The sequence below is a fragment of the Strix aluco genome, chromosome 1, assembly GCF_031877795.1.
Source record: "Strix aluco isolate bStrAlu1 chromosome 1, bStrAlu1.hap1, whole genome shotgun sequence".
Classification (NCBI taxonomy): Eukaryota; Metazoa; Chordata; class Aves; order Strigiformes; family Strigidae; genus Strix; species Strix aluco.
Genome location: NC_133931.1, coordinates 126589712 through 126616611, shown reverse-complemented (window position 1 = coordinate 126616611; position 26900 = coordinate 126589712). Strand labels below are relative to the sequence as shown.

The 26900-nt window shown below is 39.7% G+C and overlaps 1 protein-coding gene across 4 annotated transcripts in view; it reads right to left on the bottom strand.

Annotated features, from left to right (window-relative positions):
• Positions 1-26900, bottom strand: part of RSU1 (Ras suppressor protein 1) — a 114608-nt gene that overhangs the window by 49318 nt on the left and 38390 nt on the right. The window contains exons 8-10 of one of the 4 annotated variants that reach the window (XR_012624536.1): positions 16576-16708; positions 14318-14504; positions 8888-9605 (exon numbers count right to left, since the gene is read on the bottom strand). Coding sequence is in view for 2 of the 4 variants with exons in the window: in XM_074834759.1 (XP_074690860.1) it covers position 16198; positions 16576-16708 (134 nt within the window). In the remaining 2 variants the exon portion in view is untranslated. Of the gene's footprint in view, positions 1-8887; positions 9606-14317; positions 14505-16049; positions 16199-16575; positions 16709-26900 lie in introns of those variants that run through there. The other 3 variants (XR_012624539.1, XM_074834759.1, XM_074834745.1) reach the window with 3 other exon arrangements.

Below are 26900 nucleotides of genomic sequence, written 5' to 3'. Positions count from 1 at the left end.
TAAACATAATGAAGCAATGAAACTAAGTTTATGAATAATTATCTAGATTAGTAGATACATAAGTTGCCAAGCAGAGGGAATATGAAGTTTTAGTTATCATTCATAACACCATAAACCACAGAATACCAGGCATTTATATATCCATAGGTAAATATTACTGAAAAAAATAAATAATCAAGGAATGCAATACTTATAAAATTAAATCTTCAAAAAAAAGGAGCCAGCATCAATACTGCCATAATCCAATGGGAATGCAAACACAACACCAGTATGTAAAAGGAAGATGTTTATCTTTGCAAACTGAAGTGTCAAATATTTGTGAGTACTCAAGTTACTGTCGCTAGTCTAATAAAATACATCTGTGGGTTTCAAGTTGGTCCATAAGAACCTTCATCTGCAAACTCCATAAAACAACGTGGGATGTGCAGATTATTGCAACTCTCAGACACGTATTTGCCACCTCCAAAGCTATGAATCTATGCAGTGAATCACTTGGAACTGATACATGACTATCAGCCAGATTTTGATCACAGGCACTGCTGAATCTCTAGGGCAATCTAGTTGGTAGTATGTCATCATATGAAAAGGACTGTACTTAAGAAGAAAGTAGGACAAACCAACTCTTCCAGAAGAGATTAAAATCTCATTTTGACATGTGTCTACAGAATAGTCTCAAAACTAAAGCAAAAACTAAACAAATTAATCAAAATCTAAATTGTGAAATGCCAGAAATGCCAGACTGAATTTCCATGAATTTCACCCGACTTCAGAAACTATTCTGTTTCAATACCCAGAGTAAAACTGCAAATTAAAGCCAATCAACAAACAAAGAGAAGGCACTATTACTAATGAAAAAAATGCAAAATAGCTTGCTGGAGAAATCTGTAGACAACATAGCATGATTTGATGTACCTGTGTGTAAAACTGGTTTTGAACCGTCTCTCCCAGTTATATTGAAAGCATCACACCAGAGACCACCTCAGATGCACCAGGTCAGATACATTAAGTATCCAAATACATTGAATAGAACTCATCCTCACTACTTCTAACAAAAACACAGGGCACAAGAGACAACTTCATAAAAAAGAAAACATCACCTGTCCCTCAAGCCCTCTGTACTACTGATCTGAACAGCTCTTGACCCTTTCCATCAGTGGTAGGTCCTATGGAAAGGGCTGCAGGATCTTGGCCCTGAGAAGCAGGAACCCACCCCACTTGAACTTTGTGTCCTGAAGAAAGGATAGACCTTTATGCTTTTGTCCTATCTATGGCACTTGAGAAACTTCTAGTCAAGTTATGGAAAATGAAGGCCTGGCCAGGTAGACTTTACACAGGGAATGAAGTGAAGGGAGTTCCCAGTGAACAAAGCCAGAAGAAACTGTGTGCTCTAACACCGGTTTGCTATTGACTGGCTGATTTCTTACCAGCCACCTGAACAGCAGATTCTCCATGGTAAGATGGATATACATTTTCATTTACTATATATGCATTCAGTACCCTGGTATGACCTTTAGGAGATTATGGCCTTAAGCTAAAGTTACCTGGTGTTGAGTTCCTTGAGAAGTCACTGTATAGAAGTCTCTAAAACCATACATGAAATCTGCAACAGACGCAGGATTGGGATTCTAACTTACACCTTGTCAGCTTCCTGATACCTCTCCAATTTACAAAGACTTGGATTGCAAACTCTCACTTCACTATTCAGCCAACCGATGCTTCCAAACTTACTCTGGGAGTACTGAAATACATGTGTGTTTCAAGAAAGCCTCCTGAGCCACTGTCCAAATCACTGCCTTGAATCCACAGTATTTAACAGCTCTATTAACCATAGTTTTATATATTTCACCACAAAACTGTCCTAAACCTGGACCAGTCCAAACTTCAGTCTGTCTTAAAATCAAGACCAGAGAAGATGAGACCTTTCTATTCTAAATGCAAATGCTACCCAGCAACAGCCATATAAAAGGTACACAGAGAGATGGTTAGTTATTTTGACATGTTAATGACAAATACACCAGCTTAGAACTTTCATGTCTCATTACAGCTTTCTCTCAGAAATAAAAAGAAGATAAAAATCTACTCTTGAAGTCAGATTCATGCAGATGAAACTGTAGGTAGGTTGCTAAAGAGAGTTAAAGAAAATGTGCAGCTGCAGTCAGATGTTAGCATTGATTACTGGATGTTATGATTAGTTTTAAAACCACCACACCTTTATAGCTATAAGAGAAATAAGAGAACTATATCTAGTTCTCTTACGCCTTACGTACACCGTTAAGTGAATAACGCACAGCAACCATTTTCAGTCATAACTCACCTGAAGTGAAATCAGACCAGAGAGATAAACTTTAAGAGCTACAAGACAACCGTGTTTCTGTATGCTGTTTATCCCATAGACTGCCCTCTTTTCAGTCATATTTAGGACTAAAACCACAGAAGACGACAACACTGAAGTTAAATATTTTCTCCTGTAAAAGTACACATCGGGTAGAAGAGGGAACAGTAGGGTTTCTTTTGTGTTGTTCACAGTTCTGCATTGCTTGGTAGCCATCCAGAAACATCCTTTCTGGTTATTAACACAGAATAAATTCAATCTCCCTTCAGTTATTTTTTTATTAGGCAAAACATATGAAAGCTAGCTACAAGAACTCCATTAATGAGACTTGTGTATTTTTAGCATCACCAGATTCATGTGAAATACACAGATTGTCAGGACTTTTTCCCTCCCCCTATTTTCTGCACATAGACAAATCCACACTTCCCATTAGCTCACGGCTGTTGGGGAGTTTTTAAGTTCTTAAAGTCACTCATGTTCTCTTCAGAGAAGGTTTGCTTCATTTGGTGCATGAAGTAAAAAACGCACATAAGGACCCAGTTCTCCTCCTCGTGCCTTTGGACACACAGCTGAGGGGCTGACGTAACCAGCCCCTGCAACTTAAACTTACCCCCACTGGGCTACCTCTTCTATGGCTGTGCATCACTGCCCGCTGGGCTAGCACTGGTAGTCGGGTGCTGAGTTCAAGGAGGTAATACAGACTAAGACTGCCAAAATAAGTGATTAGTTTCCAGCTGTATCAGCTCCCTGAACCCCCTTGCTACATGGTCACACGAGAGCCAGTGCTGGCCTGGGCGCGCAGGTGGGAACGTACAGCCAGGGGTAGACATCACTCAATTGCTTCTGCAGCGCACCACCTGTGGAGTGGTGGCCAAGGGCCCGGCCTTCCCCTCTGGGCCTCAAGTGCATGACTTAGCTTTTTGGTGAACTGTCTTGGCCCTTGAGGTGCCCCCTTGACTACAGGGACAACTTAGGGTGACTCTTCTGTCCTTCTCGCAACTGCCTGAGATGCCTACGTTTGAGTACGGAGATGAAGCTAGGCTCCATAAAACAAGGCAATTTTCTGTTTTCATCATTTCCCAAACACCCGCCCTCCCCTGAGGACAGGGCTAACATCTCGCATGTGGATTTTCCTGCTGATGCATTCACACCAGGGAACCAACAGCAGTTATCAGGGGAAGGTGAAGCCACCAGCCACACTCCCCGTGCCATCACCAGTATGTTCTTACCACACACCTGTGGCTACATCCCCTTGCAGTCGAACAGGCCAGTCAGGGCAAGGGAAGCCCATTGCTCACGCACAGACCGGGGAAGAGACTCAACCAATGCAAATGTTAACTGCAAGAGCATTTTGGTAAGAAGCATTTTGCTTTAACAAAAAGGTAGATCTGGGAAGTATTAAGCTCTGGCTTTACTTGGTTACGACGACAAGAAGCGTGACCAGGAAATTCTTCTTAAAATACCGAACAAGAAACACATAATCTTTTCAGAAAGTAGAAAGATTACTGTATCAAATAAGATAGTAGAGGTTTAACTGGAATGAATACCAGAGCTCCTTATGCAACTGGATCAGAGACTGAAGCACATTCAGGGCATGCCAGTACTACTCACAATGTACTTCCATCCCACCCTACTCCTGAAGTGCACACAATCTACTGCAACTAACTAGAAAAGTTTCAGATTTTAATTTAAGTTCTATATTATATTTTACATAGAAGTTTCATGCTTTACCAGAATGGTGCTAACATGAAATATATATACATATGTATAAAAAATTGAAGGAAGAAAAGTCTAGCACTGAAGGAAGCAATTGTGTCACAGTGATGACTATTTTAATGAAAGTGCAAACAAAACCTCTGACCCTAGCAGTAAATGGAATACACGTGTCAAAAACATGTAGTCTCGAATGATCTTTTACGTGCCACTTTGTTCACCCTATTAAGATGCTAGTTGTTTCTTTGATTTATCTGATAATAAATTTTTGATGACTAGTGAGTCTCATAAAAATTGCTCTGGTGCTGACTACATTGATTAATAAGCCCAAAGAATCGAAACTGTCAGAAATTCATGTGCAAAAGTAAATTACTGCCAAACATACATTAGATATTCCATAAAATATAGAATAAAAAAGGTTGATTTGGTAATTTTATCTTGCATCAATTTGCTTGATATAATTTATATTCAGGATCATCACTGTCAGCCCTTGCATACCTTTCCTTTTTTTAAAGTCAACATTAGAGTAAATCTAAATTTTGGACAGCTGAGAAATGACCAGGAGACAGAATATCAAATGCAATAATCAAAACAAACATTCAGAATTTAGCTTGGAAATTATATCCAGTTGAAAGTTGACTAAAATCCATCTTCTCAGAGATGCAGCTTTTATAAGTAAAATTTTATTTGTATTTTAGGAGTCAAAACTGGCACACATATATCGAAGCCTAAATCCCATTCTTCCAAAACTGTGATATCTCCTTACTGGGACATTTGCATGTAGCAAGTTCTTGCAATGCATCTTTGAAGAGTCCTGGACTCTGTGGTCCCACTCTCTTTCCTTGGATAACTCCCAAAAACACTTAACGTGCAGAAAATCCCACAAAACTAGACACTGGAGCTGGCCAAAGATAGGGATCTGGGTATACATATGGATAGGAATCAAATTTCTCCCTTCCTGTCAAGAGGAACCATACTTACAGCACTGGGTTTAGGCTTTGCTCCATTTACTTCTGCATATATTTACCATCATGTGACAGCACTTAGTTGCAAGATATATGATTGCAGGATTGAAAACCTATCTGATTATAAATTTTTAAGTGGGTTTTATGGATAACAAAAAAGATTCAGGAAATCACTGTTCCCCATTCAGTGAAATAAATGCTATTTACATTTAGCACTGAAGCCAGCTTCTTAAACATCTGGCAAAACTGTGAAGAGGGCTAATATTCTTGCATTTATTATTATTGCTTTGGTGAAGCTGGAGCAATTGAAATGGTCAGTATCCTAAGTAATTCTATTTATTGTTTGTGGTCCTGCATACTTCATTGTAGACTAGAATTTCTTTCCCCAATTTCCCAACCAAGTGTAATAAAGAAGAAAAACTACAAGATATTTTTTCCTGGCACATTTGATATTAACTGATTTTCAGTATACCAGATTTTTAGGGTTAAATTATTAATGTAGTTGGGTACAGAATAGAAAAAAAACATTGCAAATCTTAGTCAAAAGGACTTGTCTAAACAGGACCTAAATCTGACTATTGCCAGCTTTAACAGCAGGACAATTCTTGTTTGGACCGAGGAAAGTGTTGAAATGCAGGACTGAGAAATCCTGTCTCTGTGTCATATATTCTATTGTGTCACAATTCTACTGTGTCATATACAGTAGAAACTCCTGATTTTCAGGTTATACTTTTCAAGAAAATGTTAATTTTAATAATGAAATCTGATCATAATAATTTTCAACACTGTGCCTTAGATATAAGGGGCTGTAAAAGTGCATATAAACTGTATGGCAGTAATACCTGCTAAAATAAAATCATGACTTTTAAAAAGTTTATCAGAGCTTGCACTACAAGTGGCTCCAGCAAATTACACTAGAATCATTCCTACCTCAGCCTTCCACTGGATAAACAACTGATAAAGGCAATCATAAAATTAGGGACACTTCTCTATCTGATAGACCTCACCAGGAGGGTAAAAAAATTGCTAAAGATCACACAAAACCCTCACATAGTGTGAGACTGAAATAAGAAACTGGAGTTCAATAAAAGCCAGCATGTAATAAAACAGATATGACTGCGTAGAGAATAGAAATTGCAGACAGTTCTGCTTGATTATAAAAGCGCCACATTTTAATTTATCTCTCAAATAAAACTAGCAAATGTGTGCAGTAACTCTTCTTGTTTGGTTGTAAAGAACCAATCTGAAGAAGACAACAAGAAAGCAAATCAACTGAATTTTGAAGATTACAAAGGGTTAACCGGCTTACCACTACTTACTGTTAACTAGACAAGTTTACCAGAAAACCCTTATTGCTACCAACATCTTTTCCACCTCAGTTCTCAATTAGCATTGTTTTGTCTGCCATTTCCTATTTATTCTTCTCCTGTTGCAGTCTTCAGGATTTTCTTTAAAATGCTCTATCCTTTTTGTTACCTACCATAAAGTCCAAATTCTGTTCCCTGCAATATTCTCCCAAGAAAAAAAAAGATCAGGTGAGGCACCTTCAGCGAACATCAGTTAAGTTTCTTAATTGCATGCATTTGGACACACTGCCTTTGGATAGTAACACTACCTAGAAATGTTGAGAAAACCCCTTGAATCCACTGGAGATGAGGAGTTGGACCCATCACGCCCACAGCAGCTAGAGCAGCAGAGCACACTTGGATACAAGGCCTTAAAATTGTAGCAGTTCTAGAATCAGACAATAGATCATCACCTTTGTATTCCAGGCATAATGTATTAAAAGCCATCATGGTTTATACTGTAGCTATCATACCAAGACGTTACTCTAAAACACATTTTTCCAGAAAGTATCCCGAAGCAATCAGAGGACAAAAGAGAACATGAATCTGCTACTTCCCCTGGCAGTTTACCCTAATAAGCATCCTTCACAAGGTTGTACCTTGCATTATTTTCTTAATCTGAGTTCTGCTCTCAAATAATTTTGAGATGTCTGTATCTAAACACATTTTTAACATTCCTTTAAAACTACTGACACCAGAACTGAATTCAGTATCAGCCTCAGCTGATGTTAAAAGTAGTAAGTTCCTATTCCTGTATTCACAACCCCAAGGCTTCTTTTAGGACTTTCAGATATAGCATTGAACTGCGAGCTGACAGTGCACTTCAGTTATATTGCGTCTCTTAAAATATTTTTCAGAGCCAATTGCTTTCTGGAAAGCAGTATTCACTCCTTTTTATCTTCTTCTGTAATCGTAACCACAATGCGTGGTATATCCTACATACCTTATTCACAGATACGTAACTCTTCTTGGAGCTGCTTTAAAATACACTATGCACAGGCACAGTTCATTAAGTGATCCAGGACAACCCATATTTTCACTGTTGTCTTTCACCAGATCATCTACAATTTTCAGTCAGAAATGACTGTATATTTGCTTCCAAATACCCGAGGAGAACACTGAATGGTTCCAGGTCAGATCTCTGTGGAGCTCACCAGAAAATGTCCTTGTTGGTAATTATCTCCCAAGACCTATCAGACAGTTGTTAATTCTTCTTAGTGTTTTACTGAAATTATACAGTGCTCATTTTCTAATGAGAACTTTGTGCAGCTGTACAAGCTAAATGCTTCACAAAAATTCTATGTAGTTAGAGTTGCCTTGACCACCCAAATTTATAATGTTTCTTTAGGAAATAGTTCTCAAAATCATATTCACGCCTTAATTGTAAGAATTATATTCATACTACAGCCATATTCTTTAAATCTTCACTAGTAGAATCCCATGTCTCTTCACTATATAACAAAAAATTGGTATTAGAGTTAACTAGGTCATAATAACCCAGTTTGGTCTGTTCTCCTTCCTTGATGTTGGAAGGATACTAGCACATCTGTCACTTTTTGGCACTTCCCTGACACCACAAGTTAATGAAGACTGAACTTTGGTGAGTCCAGACTCTGTCAGCCAAGTCTCCTAAACCTTCTGAGTGCATGTCCATAGGCCTGGATGTTTAAAACCATTTCTCACAACAAAATGTTGGTCTGGCTTTACTTAGTGGACTGAGAAATAACTCATCTTCCCTAAAAGGTGATCCTACTTGCACTGAACATAGAACAGAATCATACAGAATGTTACTTTCCTTCCTTCATCATTATTAATAAACTGGCTATCATAGTTCAGAAAAGTGTCATTTAATTTCTTGGATTTATCATAATCAGATAGCCACAACCAGCCTCCCCGATGACTAAGAGCATAGCAAGATAGATCCCACTTTGGATCAGCCCTCTTTCCCACTGCATGTACTTTATTCAATCCCACCTATCATTTTTCCTGCTCACGGTGCCACTTGACTGTAGCTGCACATCTCACATGTTGCTTGCTTGCTTTAGACCCCAACCTGTCCTCTAGGCCAAGTCCTTCATTCTGTTTCTTACCAGTTTCTTTGATACATCCCTACCTGTTTCTCAGTTTGGATTTCACCCTAATTACCACTGATTTTTAACTCAGCCTTGCCTTGCCCTATAGTTAGATGCAACTCTGTCTTGCTTCCCTACTCAAATCCTGTATCCTACTGTCACTGCTTCCCTACCTTTGTCCTCAGCTTCTGCACTTTCCTCACTTCATTCCAATTCAGCTTCTAACACAGCCCTAGACATCTGCCTCAGTGACTTAAGCCCTGGGTTATCATCCTTGACATGGTAAATGGATTACTACATAATATTCAAAACTTTATATGGAAGTTCACATCAAAGGGAATGGTAATATCAGTAGTTAGGTCAGTATTTATATGTGCAGTATCTGTATCTGTCAGATACATCAGTGATAGCTTTGTTTTTATTACATATCCATCTTAGTAATATATAAACACAAAAATACAGAGATACTGTTTTTCTTGTTTATCTTTCAACATGGGTTCCAGTTTGCTCTTCTTTAGAGAAGAGTTACAGATTTGCATGTAAATGTTGTCTAAAGATGTCAGGACTCTGAGTCATCTATTTTCTCTGTTGGAAATAATGTACTAATATATTTATCAATTTTTAAAATACAGCCAATAAATACAACATTTGGTCAGAATACGAATCAGTATTTTCATATAAAATATACAGTACCATGCCTTTGATAAAACAGAACCAAACATAAATGACATTTTTATACTTCCCCACATCAGGTTGATATAAGATTTTTATTGGTTAATTAAAATTTTTTAAAGGTACGTGATCAAAATGTGTGAATGAGGATTGTGAACACTTGCTTATTTCTTAGCTGTAATGGATCTTGCTTCCTGCCATCCTTTGAGGGAAGCTTAATTTGCCGTGAGTTCATCTTCACAGGAGATGCAGCATCTCAGAGAATCTCTTGTAAGGTAGACCACTGAGGTTATCTTTTCTGCACTATCTTTACCCAGTCTTTGAAACCACCCTAAAATATATGAGGTTACAGTTACCACTGGCACAGCTGGTGCATCCACATCAGGGGTCAAATGGTAAAGATGCCAGGCTAAAAAGTCACTGAAATACAGAAGTGAGCTCCAGCAACAGACTGTTGGAAACATAACATCATCTTATTTCTTGTATAGGGCCCAGGACAACCACACTGTGCAAATGAGAAGGGAAAAGAAGTTCTTACTAAAGGTTTGTCCTACAAGCACATGCACAAGAGCAATCCCTCTAGGAACACTGAGAATACCTCTTCTAGAAGTGTAAGTATTTGCAGAGCAGAGCCTAAGAGAAACTAATGCATGAAGTCTTCTATTCCACAAACTACCGAAGAATACTACTGACAAAAGAAAAGAAAAATAAAGAAGGAAAATAGCATTTATTATGGCCTATTTTTCTTAGCAAGGCAGGGTAGACTCACACTATCCAAGTTCTTTAAATCTTCGTCGACCTCTGTGCATCATACAAACAGCCGAGGCATCTAACCGTATTCCTTTGAATCAAATCTACATGAGACATTTAAAGCAATTGATCTGGGTTTCTCTCTGTGGTCTTTATTTCCCCCAGAGTCCAGAATACTCACCATTAGAAATTAGTCCTGAGATCATACTGTGCTCCATTTGGTTCTTTCTGGTATTGTTATAGGATTAGATAATGACTGGATAATACAATAAGTTATTTAATTTTACTTAGAGATAGCCAAAAAGAAGCATTCTTTTTGTATATCTCTTCAATCTAAGTGGAGAAAGGAATATTATGAAGATTTTGATAACCTCAAATGAATTTTTCCTAATGAATATATCATTTATACAATAACAAGTAATTAGGTTATTAAAAAATTTCAGTAATTTAAACTATTGCACAAAACTGCCATATATGTTTATTTAAACAAGTTATTAAATGCAGGAATATGCAAAATAATCTTCTGCCTTATTTATATTAACAAACAGCAGAGCTTTGTCTCCCTTATCTTAGTGTCAATTGCACTGTGCAGTTACCTTAATATATGGGGGGGAGGGGGCAGGTAGTCATCTGAATTTTTCACTCAAAAAATCAGGAAACATGAATGCAGGAGCACAAAGGTCTGTCTGCACCACAGACATGCTGTCCTCTGCCACAAGCAATCATGTCATATACTCTTGCTCAAATTGATCAGTGCTCACTTTGAAACAAACAAGATTTTGGCCTTCATTTCTTCTGTCAGAAGACTATTTCTATCAGGAGGTTATTACCTAGCTCCCTTAATAGAGACCTTCCTTCAAATATACACCTGACCAGCTTATTTATATTTATTATGTCCACCATTATTTTTATTCCTTAAATGAAGTCTTTTCCTCCCCCTCTCCCTCCCAGTGACAGCAATGATCTCTGTTAGCAGTCTTCACTTTGCTAAATGAACCAAATACTTTTCAGATCTCCTCTTGGCTCTTCATTCCTTTTATCATCCTATTATCCTTCCTCAGTTTGCCCGTTCCTGCCTGAATTCATCTTTCATGAACATGATGACCAGAAGTGTGTAATATCTCCTTTTCTGTCCTGGAAAATTTCCATTCTCTTAACCCAGCTCTGGAAACTGTGCTTCTCTTTCTCTTTCCCTCACTCCAGCGTATCACGCTGGTGGCTCACACAAAACTTCTAATACACACAAGCCTTACAATTCATTTGCTAAGTCTTCCCGTGTGGCGTGCAGATTCTCTTCTGTGCTGCTAGATTTGCGTCATGAGCAGACGTCACTTAAATACTCCTGCTTTTTGAGCTCACAAAAAAATATTAAATTCTTGTAGGTCCAACACTCTGCTGCATAAGTAACACCATTCCAGAACAATATCTACTCCTCTCAGTTCAACCTGCTGACGCCTCCATCTCAACTGCTGGCAATTCCCACTTCCCCAGGATGCTTCCCAACCACCAACACGTGGATTTTTTACTTGTTTGACCTCTTTTCCACTCTATGACAGGTGGTTTTACTGATCATCATCTTTACATCTTGGACAGCACCAATCATGCAGCTGAAATTAAATAGGCTTAACAAATGTGGAATAAGAACAGGAGTTATTTCAGGATACTATTTGTATTCTAGTGCCTTACTCTGAGTATCTTGCCAGTCTCCTCTAGTTGTTAAAAATAAATGCTGAAATACTCTTCATTAATACAACCCAGAAGAAGAATCTCTTACTTCATGACCTGTGTCTGCTGCCCTGGAAGCAGCTGTTACATAATAGTGGGGGTCCAGTACAACAATTCATTCTCAAGAAGAAAGCTGGGGAGATTGTCTCTAAATAGAGGACTGAAGCAAGAGTGGATTTTTCCAGACTGTCATTGCCGATAAAATGAGGTTTTCAATTACAATGCTTAGCACAGAGCAGCCTGCCCAGGGAAACCTATGTTCCAATGCTGCCAAGAGATATATGCTCAGCATAGCATTTATCAAACCATTTCCTCTGCTAAGAGTTAATGTGTCAGTCTTTAAAATGGCTTGCTCTTCTACCACCTTTCCTGATGGAAACGTGAAAAGTGCAACTTACTTTCTTTTGCAAAACATCTTGTTGAGACTCCTGACTCCAAACTCATTGCCTCATGGGGAAAACCTGCTTTCCAGAAGCTTAAGCAGTGGTGACTGTTCTATCATAATTCTGGCTTACTGGAATCAGGAGGTCAAAACAGGGAGACAACAATCATTAAATAAAGTGTTAAAAGTGGATTGCTGGGTTCAGTGGCAGCTTAAAAATGCTAGAAGTCTGAATGCTATTCTAAGCACTCAGGACCCAGCAAATTATTGTTTTAGCTGAGATTACACTATCAGGTGATGATGACTGCAATAGACTCTGCTGTGATAAAAGCAAAATCAGTACCCTTTCTGTCACAAGAACAAGCAGGCAAAGAACAAGTTTCACATGAAGATTGATCAAGACACACGATTAACACCAGAAATGTACCCGAAGAGCAGCTTTTTGGATTAACTTTGCTGTAAATGCCAGCAACCAAACCCACCCACTGGTACCAATTGCACATCTCAGTTTTACCTCATCTTAATCAAATCACTAATTAACTTATACTGATCCTGATAAGCATCACAGGATTTCCATTCTTCATAGGAGTTTAATTCACTGCTTTCGTTCAAACATCCATGTCTGTCTGCACTTGTCTAAGTACACTGTAACCACTAAATCATACAATCCATCATCGCTTTGTCAGCACCCTAGACAGAGAAGATCCTCTGAGAATATGCTTACAACATAAAGGTCACTTTGAAAATTGACTAAAGGCATGAATGAAAAAATAAAACATTTAGTTAAGTCCTTTGAGGAGATGAGGTTGCCATTTCCCTTTACTGTTTCAGCAAGCTCTTCAACTGCTTTTCAACACTACTGTGACACCACACGGGGAGTTCAATGGCACCTATTTATAGTGTATATAGAATATATATAGAATCAAAGCCAAAATTCAGCTTACTAACTTTCAGAAAGTTAGTACAGCAGTCAGAGATTAAGAATCATTATATACTTGGCAAACTGACCTATTTCCAAATGATGTTGTCACAGAATGATATGTGCAGTGGGCGTATTTTAGCCAACAAAAGCTAGCAAAGTGCCAAGAGCTGCTGAATTTCCTGTTAAGAATTAAGAGCCCCTCCACACACATTTTCTGCCACAATATATGGCCCATCTTTTTGTCAGCACAAGTCTTCCTTGAAAAATGAGGGTTGAAAAAAATCACCTGGCATCATTTCTCATGAAAGGTAAGGAAATTAAAGGAAATGAAAGCAGCTACAAAGTAAGAAGAGATGATCTGAGGGTCCTACTGGCTAACACACTTCTGAAGTAAAGCGCAATTCCAGTTTTATACTTAGTGCGTGAGTACCATGTAAAACAGAAGTGCAAAAATGTAGAAGTATGAAAGACAAATGACATTTTATCTGTAGACATAATCATCCCTCATGGGTGTCATCCCTACTTACCAATTAATCACTAGAGCGTGCATATCCTAAGACCAGGCTAAAAATGGGGTGTAATTTTTCACTAAATATGCTTGAAACACCCAGTACGTTTCACAGAGGAAAGAAGAGGTTTGTGATCTATTTGGTAGTTGCTTCACAAAAGCAACCTCACAGAAACTGAATGGAAATCTCCGACATTGACTGCAGTGTACAGTTACGGCTTGTGCCAGCCATCAGTAGAAACCTCAAGGTTTAGTAATGCGACTGCAAGTGAGTGCATTGCCAACACTTACCGAGTTACCACTTTCTGGCTAAGATAACGACAACTGAGTAAATATGATGTTCTAGTCATTGCAAACACAAAATAAACTGTATTAGTATAAACCCACTTAGTGAAACGTAACTTGCTAAGCCCCTGAAGCCTGACACTTGTGATTGTATAAGCATACCCTCCCTGTCTTAGCTAGTATAAACAATGTCAGACTTGTAAACAAAGTAAAATCAATATTTCCAATCAGCCAGCAAAAGCAATGGGTATAGGGAGACAATTACCATCTCTGGAGCTCAAAATCCATCTACCATATAGATGCATAGCTCCTGGTTTATGAAAGTACCTGAAAGTAAACTTACTGATCTGATTGTCAGCTGCTAACATATGTGAGCTGTTCTCTCTTCTCAATGTTGCAAGTGAGGTTATCTAAACAGTATGCTATCCAATCATCCATTTAACTGTACTGCTTTTTATCAGAGAAGAAGTTAAGCTGGCCGGATCTATCAAATGTTGCAAGTTAATCTTTACATTTTTCTTTCGGCTAAATGATCAAAAAAACCCCGTCAAGAGCTCAATTTTGCTTAGTTAGATATCTACAGAGAAAATTACTACACTCACATCTCAACCTTCTGATTTGCTTAATGAGAAAAAGACACAGTACCTGGACATAGTCTCTGACAGAAATAGGAAGTTGAAGGTGGTGTACAGTTGTTAGTGAGAAAAGATCAAAATTGCATCACAAAAAGGAGTTTTCATTTCTTCTGTGTTCACAGCTTATTTGCTTTTATGCACAATAATGCTACTAGACCTGTTATGTAGATTATGCCATTGCTTATGAGTTTTAACACCTAAAATCAAATGCAAACAAAAAAGTGTCTGTAGCAGGCGGCATCCAAGTAATTCTCAGATCACACACTTAAAAAAACTCAAAATGAAAAAGACAACCTTCTTCAGCATGAAAATCCACAAACTCTCCTTATAGCATGTGAAACAAATACAATCAAGAATGCTACTGAGATTCTATCAAAATTACACAGATATTTTTATTTTTTAGTTTAAATATCAAATGGTTATATGTTGAAGATCAAAAAATGGCATCTAATTTTAACATCTGCACGCATTTGCTTTTCATCACTAATCTTTGAAAATAATAACATTTTAAGTAAATAAGCTTCTAAGATCAAAACAGAAGCCATGAATGAGCCACGGAAGGATTCTTTGATTTTAGTTTTCCCCCCCGTTAATGGGTAGAGTCTGATTTTGCTTACACTATTAACTATACAGCCTTCAAACATTTACTGTGGACAAAATCAAAATCAGCCCATTAGCCAAGACGACACTGTTACACCTCAGCAAAGAACAAGACAGCAAACATAATATGGCTAATTTAAAACAGAGGGCAATAGTTGAGGCAAGTGATGAATTACAGAACCTTTTATGTCAATTCTGACTGCACAAGGAAAGTTGCCAGAGTAGTTGAATATATCCAGTTATACAATCTTTTTTTTTTTTTTAATTATAGATACATAACAACAGCCCCCTCCCAGCCTGAATATGGGTCAAATTCTCAAAACTGCACTTCAGCCCTTGAAACTTTGCTGTCCTCATGATGCCCAGAGCTGTCCCTGTGAGAAATGCATGAGGGTCCCTAATCTACGTTGACTGGCAAACAGAAATATAAAATTGGCAATAATTTTTTTTTTTTTCATTATCAAGAAATCTAGATGCAGCTTCACAATGAACTGCAGGGAAGGGATAGTCTGAGGAGACAGACTGCTGTTTCCCTACACCATGTCTGTAGTACGGAGCACTACTGGAAGAAGGGTGCTGCAGCCTACTTAAATCTATCTTGAGAACACATATTACAGCATAAATATCAGGACGCTTCTGAGACACACAATCTTTGTAACCACTCTCCCATCTGTGATCTTTTTCACTTAAAATCTGTAAATGAAGAACAGCCTACAAAAGTCACTGCTGGATCATTTAGTTTCATACAGAAATTTACATCTCAGTTACCTAACTGGAATCCCAAACCCTTCACTTGTGAATACTCTCCTTTGGTAATTGAGTTCAGACAGCTACCGTATTAAAAAAACCTGTCAGAAATGTTTCTAAATTATTAAAATATATTTTTTAAATAAAGGGGAAATACGAAAACTAACTTCCCAAGCTGTAGGCTGTACTGTGTGTTGTACTATCTATTGCTTCTAGGAAGACAGCATCAAGGTTGTTATCAGACATGTAAAAGTATCTTCCCATCTAAAGTTTTACTGTGGACTGGTAACATGGAAATTTTTACCGTAAAGAAATATTTCAGTTCAGTGAAGGATTAAAGACATTATTTCCTAAAGACGCATTTGTACATAGACTTTTGAATTAAAATGGAGAAGTGCCAGCATGAGGTTTATTTTTTTTCCAGTTACACTGTTGAAAAAAGTACTAGCATCTGTATTTGAATTACCAGGGTTGTAGACTTTTGTAAACCAGTCCAGATCAAAACAGGTTGGAATTCTGGACATCTCTTTCAAAGCATAACAACCTGCATCCGAAAACATTAACAAATATCTATTTCAATCTATAAAACCTTACCGTACATACGTAAGATTAGTACTTCTCAAAGGCTTGTAATGCTTGCTCTTTTACATCTCTCGTGTTACTTAATAGCTCTTAGAAATGAACAACAAATGCAGTACAATATGAGTCTTTGTGCTTTTCTAACATGTCGAAATTACATTTATTTCTCTTCTTGTCAGCAAAATTCCTTAATAAAAATGTGCAGGTTTGCATATTTGCCCTGAATACCAAGCTACTGCATGGATTATGAAAGGGTGTAGCAGATAACACTTTGCCAAACACACTACAGGAAAAAAGCAAAACCAACACAGCTATAGTATATAAGTGACATGTAATACTTACTATTTATATGTTTCTGAACGAATGTATTCAAAAACATGAGATACTCCCAGCTGGAACTGGTCAGCAATAGGGGTAACCCAAGGGTTGTTCTCTGCTTTGAAGACTTGCTTTTGACCAGTCAAATCCAAATTTCCTGAACGGGATTAAACAAAACAGCATAAGAAAAAAATTTGATATATGAAAAATATTAAAGAAATAGCTTGCTGTAAATATAAAACTTTTCATTCATTTCAGAGAGTACAACCATAATGAAAGCAAATATTTCAGTCTTAGCGGAGAGGAATAGGAGGACACAGTAGTTCCCACCATGATGGATGCAGTTCCACCCTACACATTTCAGTGCTACTACATACTGCACAGCAGGATTGAACTCAGCCCACTGCATATAATATTTATTCATCAAATGAGTTTTAAGTAGGGCTTAATAGTGCATAGGTGTTGGGCCCTCTCTACCATGGCTTGCAGGAATAAAAGGAGAATGACACTGTGGTAGGAATTTTCCCTGCTGAAGCTTAGCATTGCAAAGCATTTCTCAATCACTGCTCCAAGCATAAGGTCAACAAGTGATGGCCAACAGGCTTTTTGCCTTTCCAGCGCCCAACGTGTTGTTTGTACCAAGATCCTACCACTGATCCATGGTTATAGTTCTCTATACTGAGAAAAGCAAAAACATCATTCTTGTAACATGTCAGTTTTACCTATTATGTTGACAGGAGGACTTAAGAGACCTTTTAGGGGTTTACTTGGGGTTGGTTTGTTTGTTTTGTAAATGTTTACCACCCAAAACCAAAACAGTACATGTTCTACTGAAATTCCTCATGACTATGGATAACACAAGCTGAATTCCAGGATGGTCTAGCCATTGAAATATTTTCTTGTGTTCTTTAAATTAAGAGATCTGTGCTAACATTTTAGATTTATTTTAGTGAATTTTACACTTAAGAGAGGCCTATCATCCCCCCTGAAACCTAAAGTAACAAATAAAATCTTTAACTATGGAAAACAAAGCAAAAAAAAATGTACAAGGTTTTGAAGACTTACTGAACCAAGCTGTCAGAGAAATCTGAAATCAATCTGATGTGCTAGTTTTTCAAAATTAAAGGCACCTGTAGCATGACCACACATGCATACTATGAGAGCTGCTGCAAGCAGTGTGCTTCCTGGCCATTTCCAGTGCATGTTCTACATTACAGCTAATCCTTGACAGGTTTCCCTCCATAGAAAGGGTTAACACAATTAGAGTAAAGACAGACCATTATACCATGTGAAAAGATGTCATGCATCTCATATTGGCCTATCAACAAGTTACCATTACCTTAGCAAGCTCATCTGTCAGCTGTCTGAGGCCTGTTCTTTTGAAATAACAACAGGCAGGGAGCATTTCACCCCTCTGTCAGTCAGGCAGCAATTGCCCTCGCTGCCTCACGCTTCAGTGCGCCTCGTTAGGAGCCTCGCACCCATCTCCTTTATTAAGGGACTCGGCAGCCCTGTTCTAACAAGGATCAGGAAGCAGGATTAAGTACTGTGACAAAGAGGACCTAATAAGCTAGAAACTGGAGAGTCTAAATCTATGCTGGCTGGCTCTAGGCGCAGGCTCACGCTGCTCGCTATTCAGTTTTCAGGCACAGGCCACCGGGGAAGCAAGCCAGCACTGTGATTAGCTGTAACCCTCTGACCGGTGCTGCTATGAAGATCATGTATCACTCAGGGGCTTGCTTTGCAATTGCAAATTGGATTTTCCATTTTATTACCTGCAAAAAACCACACACATTGCTCTCCAAAACTACCAATGCTGTAAGCACTCACTTGTAATTACAGCTCTACAAGTACTGCGTCATGGTAAAATGATCAATCTGTGTACAACTAATAAAAATAGTTAAATCTAGGGAGGCAAGCTTGGCCCCATCATGGGTCAGATTCAAAGTTCTTTATAGGAATAAGTCACACATTCCCAAAATCTCAATAGCCAGGATCTCAGCTGAATCATTTTGTCCCAAACTGTGTCAGAAATTTACCGCCCAGGGGATGCTGCCATATTTTTCCATTCCCACAGCGTAGTGTGCCCACTTCCATTCCAAATACCATATGGCCCGTTTAAACATAATTAATTGTAATAAATACTATTGTACTAAAGCCAGAGAACTCTTACAGCAAAAAGAGGACTCAAGCAAAATGAACTGTAGGTCTCCATGCCAAAGTAAGTAATCATTTTCCTCCATATTCTATTTTTCCCCAAAACACACTGCAGGCAGGTACAGATATTACTTTTTACCTTCAGAGAGAAGGGGCAAGCAGAGGCCCTAAGGGTAAAATTAATCTCATTACAGAGAAAACGGGCACGCAAAAGTCCATAACCTGCACTGAAATCCACCCCCTCCCTGCCCAGGATGCCCCTCTGTGAGCCCTCCTGGCAGCAGCTGGCCCAGCAGCCCATCCCACCGGCCACCTACTGGTGCAGCAAGAGGTCAGCTGCCACCTCACAGCCTGGGCTTTTAACAGAAGAATTGAATGAAGTGTTGTAGCGTGAAAAGGAACAACCTGTCTGTCCTCATGGCAAGCACCAGGCAGAGAGTGGGTGCTCCTCCACAGTGAAGTAAAGCAGGGCCATCTCACAGAAAGCAGGAAGGACAGGGCACCTGATGCCTTAAACTCCTCCCCTGTTCAATACTGACATTTCCATCTGGAAATGAAGGACACAAATGGGCAGAAAACTAAGGAGGATAAGAAGTCATGGAGAGCCTGCCCCACCTTATCAGCACTAGGGAAGAAGCAAAGTCTAACACTCCTGCCATAAGGCAAGCCACTTGAGAACAAAGAAGCCACATAATTAGAACTGAGACAGGGTGAAAACACGTCACTGCTGCATAACCATTTATTGCTTAGGGCTACATCCTGGTGTCTGTTCTGCACTTACAACTAAACCACGTGTGAATCAAGGGCTTACCTAAATCTGCTCCGGCTACAGGACATCCAAGGAGCCCCAAGCATGAGGCCAAAGTCTCAGTAATGTCTCAGGAACAGTACATGCTGGGGCACAAGCACACAGGAGCCCTGCATGAACCCTTCTGCCCCAGTGCACCAAGACAAACCCAGCCGTGTGGAAGAGATGATCAAGCCCGCCTGAAGCAATGGCTCTGGTACCAGGCTCACTGCAGGAGTGCTGTGCAACTGGACCTTACAGATGTGTCCCTGTCACCCCCCCAACCATCTCCTTGCCTAGAAGGTTTTTTGTGGCAGCACTGTTCTAAGAAATGCTGTTATTCCATCCCTACAGCACTAGAGCTACAGGGCAAGAAAAGAGCCATGGCAGATGCGCCTTTATGCATATTGTCTAACAGCAGCATCAGCAGAACACTATCCCCAGGCCTGTAGGAAATTTATACACTGTTCTGCTACACGGATCACATCAAATCCCTCAGATATTTTTAGTAAGCAAAATACAAAATTGCCTCTAGTAAAAATCCAGTACTGAAGATTCAATCACAAAATATATTAGGGTTGGAGATTGCATTGTTCATTGCTGGTTTGTTCTTTCCATGTACATCAGCCTATTAAAAAATATTTATCATCTCTAAAATTTGTCATAACTAGTAGACTAAAATTCTATTTCTTCATAATGGACTTAAGGTTCTTACTATTTTGCCATACTGAAAGAGACCAACTCCACTGAAATGCATTACAGTCACATGCCTCTGGTAAGAGAGGAAGAGGAGGCTGTAAGACTAGTCAGCACAGCCCCTTTCCTAGATCACCAGAATGTTTTTCAAATTATTTTTGAGCACTTCTAAAATTATTCTAATAAATAAATAAATAATCAAAACTATATATCCCAGAACCCAGGTCTAACATGCTTAAAGAACCTTCTAATTTCTAAGCCTGAAGGATACTTCTTTTAAGCTTTCTATCTTGAATGGACATAAATTTCCAAGTAGGAAGAATGCAAAGTGGACATATACTGCTACCAGTGAGCAGATGCTGAAAAGAGAAGAGTCTGGAAAAAAAGAGAGCAGAGAAAAAGGTCTAACAGCTGATGGCTATGGACAACCTGCACAGAATGACCAAAAACTTCTAAAAGGAGCCAGCTGTGTAGTCTCAGAAATACCTGATCTTGGCATTTTTTTTTTTTTTCTCTATCTCAGCACTCATTGTGTCTAAAGATGATCCTGAACCATTAAGTTTGCTTGGATCACTGTGACTGAACTTCTGTGTTTAACCCACCTTAAAACCAAATTGTTCCTATGCCTAACTAGTAAGCTGTACAGACCTGAAAACCTTCTGCTGTCCACACCTCTTGTTAGCTGCCACCTGGAAGCTACAGTAAATAGATCTACAACAAAACCCCTTGAAACTTCCAGGACAAAATCAAAGTATGTATATTTTTAATGTGTTCTAACTTAATGCCTTCCATTGACTAAAAATACCATTTACCACTGCTTAAATTCAGAGCTCCCACAGATATAGGTGGACTGAAGAGACATCTCATATGATAACGGGCACAACCTATTCTGAGTGATGTTAAAGGGAAAAGGCAGCTACAGTTTCCCTGTACCTCCCTCACTAAATATATCCTGCATTTGATCTAAAACATGATAGTCAATGTTTCTTATTTTCCCTCAGTGCTATTGAAATAAAAAGTGGTTTTGTGTGAACATTCATATTTTGCTCAACTGCCTGTAAAGGTCAGGAAAGAGCTCATAAAAGCAAATAAAATGCTGCCTCCCACAGTCATGTTTGCAGAAAGTGTCAGAGTGAGCCAGTGATAAGGGTCAGAGCCAGCTGAAAAGGCCCAATGGTCTTTAATATCTTCATATGCGATCTGGACGATGGGATCAAGTGTACCCTAATGAAGTCTGTCAATGATACCAAACTGAGTGGGGAATTGGACACTTCGGAAGGGAGAGCCAGCCTGCAGGAAGACCTGGATAGGCTGGAAGAGTGGGCTAAAAAGAACATTATAAAGTTCAACAAGGACAAATGTAAGGTCTTGCACCTGAGAAAACATAACCCAGGAGTGCAGCACAGACTGGGATCCACCTGGCTGGGGAGCAGCTCTGTGGAAAGGGACCTGGGGGTCCTGGTGGACAACAAGCTCAGTATGAGTGAACAGTGTGCTGCAGTGGCAGAGAAAGCCAACAGGATGCTGGGTTACATCAGCAAGGGCATCACCAGCAGAGATAAAGGAGTCATTATCCCACTCTACTCAGCACTTGACAGGCCACACCTGGAAGGCTGTGTTCAGTTTTGGTCCCTGCTATACAAAAAAGATGTGGACAGGCTGGAGAGGGTTCCAGAGGAGGGACACAAAGATGATCCAAAGACTGGGAAGTCTGTCATATGAGGAAAGGCTGAGAGAATTGGGTTTGTTCAGCCTTGAGAAGAGAAGGCTTAGGGGAGACCTTATCACCATGTTCCACTATTTAAAGGGTGGCAACAAAGATGGAGATTAGCTTTTTACAAGGAGTCACATGTAAAAGACGAGGGGTAATGGGTGCAAGTTACTCCTGGAGAGATTCTGATTGGACACAGGAGGAAAATTTTTCACAATGAGAACAATTAGCCATTGGAATAATCTTCCCAGGGAAGTGGTGGATTCCCCAACATTGGATGCTTTCAGATTCAGCTGAACAGGGTACTAGGCCATCTTTTCTAGACTGTGCCTTTGTCAAGAAAGGTTGGACCAGATGATCCCTTCCAACCTGAAATTCTACGATTATATGACAGCAGCTAAGCCACTATCCATCATATTTGAGAAGTTGTGGCAGTCCAGTAAAGTTCCTGCTGACTAGAAAAGGGGAAACATAACCTCAATTTTTAAAAAGGGAAAAAAGGAAGACCCAGGGAACTATAGGCCAGTCTCATCTCTGTGCCTGGCAAGATCATGGAGCAGATCCTCCTGGAAACTATGCTAGGGCACATGGAAAATAAGGAGCTGATTGGTGACAGCCAACATGGCTTCACTCAGGGCAAATCGTGCCTGACAAATCTAGTGGCCTTCTACAGTGGGGTTACAGCATTGGTGGACAAGGGAAGAGCAACCGATGTCATCTACCTGGACTCATGCAAAGCATTTGACACTGTCCCACACGAAATTGGGAGGGACTTGGATTTGACAGATGGACCACTTGGTGAATAATGAATTGGCTGGATGGTCGCACTCAAAGAGTTGTGGGCAATGGCTCAATGTCCAAGTGGAGACCAGTGACAAGTGACATTCCTCAGGGGTTGATATTGGGACCGGCGCTGTTTAACGTCTTTGTTGGTGACATGGACGGTGGGATCAAGTGCACCTCAGCAAGTCTGTCGACAACATCAAGCAGTGTGGTGCAGTCGACACGCTGGAGGGAAGGGATGTGCCATCCAGAGGGACCTGGACAGCCTTGAGAGGTGGGCCCGTGTGAATCTCATGAAGTTCAACAAGGCCAAGTGCAAGGTCCTGCACAGGGGTCAGGGCAATCCCAAGCACAAACACAGGCTGGGTGATGAGTGGATTGAGAGCAGCCCTGTGGAGAAGGACTTGAAGGTATTAGTGGATGGAAAACTGACTATGAGCCAGCAACGTGCACTTGCAGCCCAGCAACCCAACCATATCCTGGGCTGCATCAAGAGAAGTGTGGCCAGCAGGTCGAGGGAGGGGGTTTTCCCCCTCTACTCCGCTTCGGTGACACTCCACCTGGAGTGCTGTGTCCAGCTCTGAGGCCCCCAACATAAGAAGGACATGGACCTGCTCGAGCAGGTCCAGAGGAGGGGCATGAAGATGATCAGGGGGCTGGAGCACCTCCCCTATGAGGACAGGCTGAGAGAGTTGGGGTTGTTCAGCCTGGAGAAGAGAAGGTTCCAGGGAGACCTTATAGGGGCCTTCTAGTACTTAAAGGTGGCCTACAGGAAAGATGGGGAGGGACTCTTTGTCGGGGACTGTAGGGATACAACAAGGGGTATGGTTTTAAACTGAAAGAGGGTAGATTTAGATAGAAGGAAGAAATTCCTTCCTGTGAGGGTGGTGAGACACTGGAACAGGTTGCCCAGAGCAGCTGTGGCTGCCCCCTCCCTGGAAGTGTTCAAGGCCAGGTTGGACGGGGCTTTGAGCAACCTGGTCTAGTGGAAGGTGTCCCTGCCCATGGCAGGGGGTTGGAACTAGATGATCTTTAAGGTCCCTTCCAACCCAAACCATTCTCTGATGATGCTATTTATCACTTTGACCAAGGGTGTCTCCAGACTTCCCAGGCTCCTCCTGTCCATTAGATCTAGCCTGCAAGCACCTCTTATATGCAGCTATAAGCCTCTCATCCTCTTGTGACGTATGATATATGGAGTGTGTCATAGTTACCCAATGTATGTATACTTAAAGTATAGTAAGGTATAACTAATGTACATAGGCATTACCTCAATACAAACAACAGAAAACAGAATGAACACAACCTGACTTGTCCTTTCCACTCGAACACCCCTTGGCAACACTTTAAATACTTTCAAAAATTAAAAGGTGAAATAAAGTAATTAAACAACTCTGACATTTGAGAACTGAACATTGGCATTCAGCATAAGAAACATGATCCTAGCTGTAAAATGCCAGATCAACGCTTCTTTGTAATGGTTTAAATTCATCCCTAGTGGAGCTTCATTAAAATCAATGGAAATAATTTTTAGCCTGTATACTGTTGAGTTTCACATCTGTGTCCCATTGATACTCTGACTCACCTTTCAGCCTACACTCTACTGCACTGACCTCAAGGAAAGTCCTCAGGCTATAACACAACCCTTTTAGTGATTCCTCTTAAGACTGCAATTTAAACGTTCTTTCCCTTTATAACACAAAGGTCTTACGCTCTCGCTGTCGTACCTAAGGACAGGAGGAATGAAATTAGTTTTATTTCTTTATTTAGATACAAATACCCCTGAATCCTGTTTTATTAAATGCTAAGTAAGGGATCAATCAACTACACTAAATTTAAACTTAGGTTATATGTAAAAATATGTCTGTCCTGGCTTGTTACAGATTTTCTTTACACTACAGGACTTATAATTTTTATTACTTTTGTGGCAGGTGCTTTGTGTCCACAGAGAGAGAGATTGGTTTAAGCATAGGGGTGGAAGAAATATCATGACTATTATGTCATAAAAATGATATGAAAGCAATTAATTGTGAATGATGTCTTAAAATCTATGTAAAAAATTAAAATACATATTGATTTCTATGCCACAAAGTGTTATTAAAAGCAATTTTTACACTAATCTTAAGCACATGTAAGCTGTGCATCGGTAGCTCATATCATTCCTATAAAGATGATCACCTCTGCTATGAAGACCTCTACCATTTTCGAAGGATGAGTAACAGGAGAGAGTAGAGTTAAACGGTAGTTATAAAGGAGCAGTAAGGCAACAGAGAGCAAAGACTTCTTGTATGTAAGTGAAGTGTGACTCAATCTTTTTGGAACCAGCAGAAATATTCATAGAAATATTCAGTATGATAAACAAATCTACAGCTCCATAGCATATGTTGAAAATATACATTTGCTTATTGATGAGTTTCTATGCACTAGAAGAAAACAACTAGTAAATCTAAACCTAGACTGAAGCGCCTCCAAAAGATCGATCCCAGCAACCCTACATTCTTGTGCTGGAGAAGGTCTAACAGTATCGCTTGGAGTCACCAGTACTCCAGTGAACCCCGAAATAGCATTTGTGATGGTTTTACAGAACAGGTGAAAAGGTTCAAGTCTCAAATAACAAGAACTCAGATTCAGTACATACAAATAAACCAAACAGATACTCCAGAGCGTGCATCAGAGAGAAGCAGGCTGGAAGTCTTCCTTATGACTGCTTTTCTGACCACACAGATGGGAACACCTGCAGCCTCACACGTGAGCCTAAGATAGGAAGTCCCAGGGTAAGAGAAAGTTGAACATGCAATCTGAAAGTCAAACACTGAAACCTAAGCCCATCTTCAGTTTTACAATCATTTTCAGGGACAGAAAACAGGAGTGCAGACATTGTAACATCACACATTATTCTTACAACTTAGATGTAAATGAGAATTTCCAGTAATGAGCTCAGAGATTAGACCCCAACTGGAATGTTCACTTGAATACACCTAACAGTAGATCTCTGTCATTTCAGTAATTGAAGAGTTTAATAAAGACATTTCAAACAGAAAAACATGTGGACTGAAAAACATCAGATGGGAGACTGCCAGTAGTGTCTTGTTCAAATGGTTTATCACTGTTAAAATGTGTTCTTTATTTCAGTGCTGAACTGAGCTGCCTTAGTTCTCAAACACTGCTGCTTCTTCTGCCCAGTTACAAGGGAGAAAGATGACCTGTGCTTTCTTCTCATGGAGTTAGTGAGGATCGGCAGCTAAGTCTCTTCTCACTCTTCCCTTTGATAGGTTAAAGACGCTGCTTATTATGTGCGATCCCAGAATACCTACTCCGTTTGCTTCAACTCTTAGCAAAAGGACCACAGCTGTAATAAAGTAAAAGCAGACTAACTAAATCTTGACTTCTTTACCCTTGACATAAAGGTGAAGTGATACAGGGCAAACAGGTATTGCCTCAGCTACCGCTATTACAATTCTATGGGAAGAGAATTTTACTCTCCAGCACTGTCCCACCTCAACCTTTCATAGAATAGAGTTTAAAACAAAGTTAATTTAATCCATATTTATATGAAATTTCAGCATCATAGCAAAGGTCAGCCAGAATCATTATACCAAAGTGTAATGGGGAGTCTGGCACAAGGAGACTTCCACTCCAGAATGTGTCAGGACTGAAGATGAAGCCTGGAAAAGACAACAGAATGGATGAAATGCTGAACTTCTCCCTTAAACCACATTTCACGTATTAAATACAGGCAGAATATAGACCTAACCCGGCTGGGCAAACTTGCATTTCCACATTCCGGTGACAGGAGGACTGGTTAACTCTCTGGGAACAAGAGAAGAGCCCTGGCAACTTCTACCATCACTCCACACAACAAACCTGACCTTAGCAGGACAACTAGCAGAAAGAGTAAATAATTTTAACATGCACAGATGAAAGCCACAAAACCAGGAATTTAATGCAGCACACAAGGCACTCCTAGCCAAACAACACTCTGCTAATGGCTTGTACTTCCACATGACAAATCATGCTCTTTCAACAGCCAAACTCCACCACACACAGCCTTCAGGTACCAAGGCAACCAGCCCAGATGATGCTGTGATGTGGGTAGCTAAGGGGAATGGCAGAAGAAACAGCAAGAAACTACTTCAAAATGTTTCCTATATTCTTTCTAAAATTATTGCAAATTACTTATGATTTGATTAATTTCTCCCTCATTCCTAATATAAG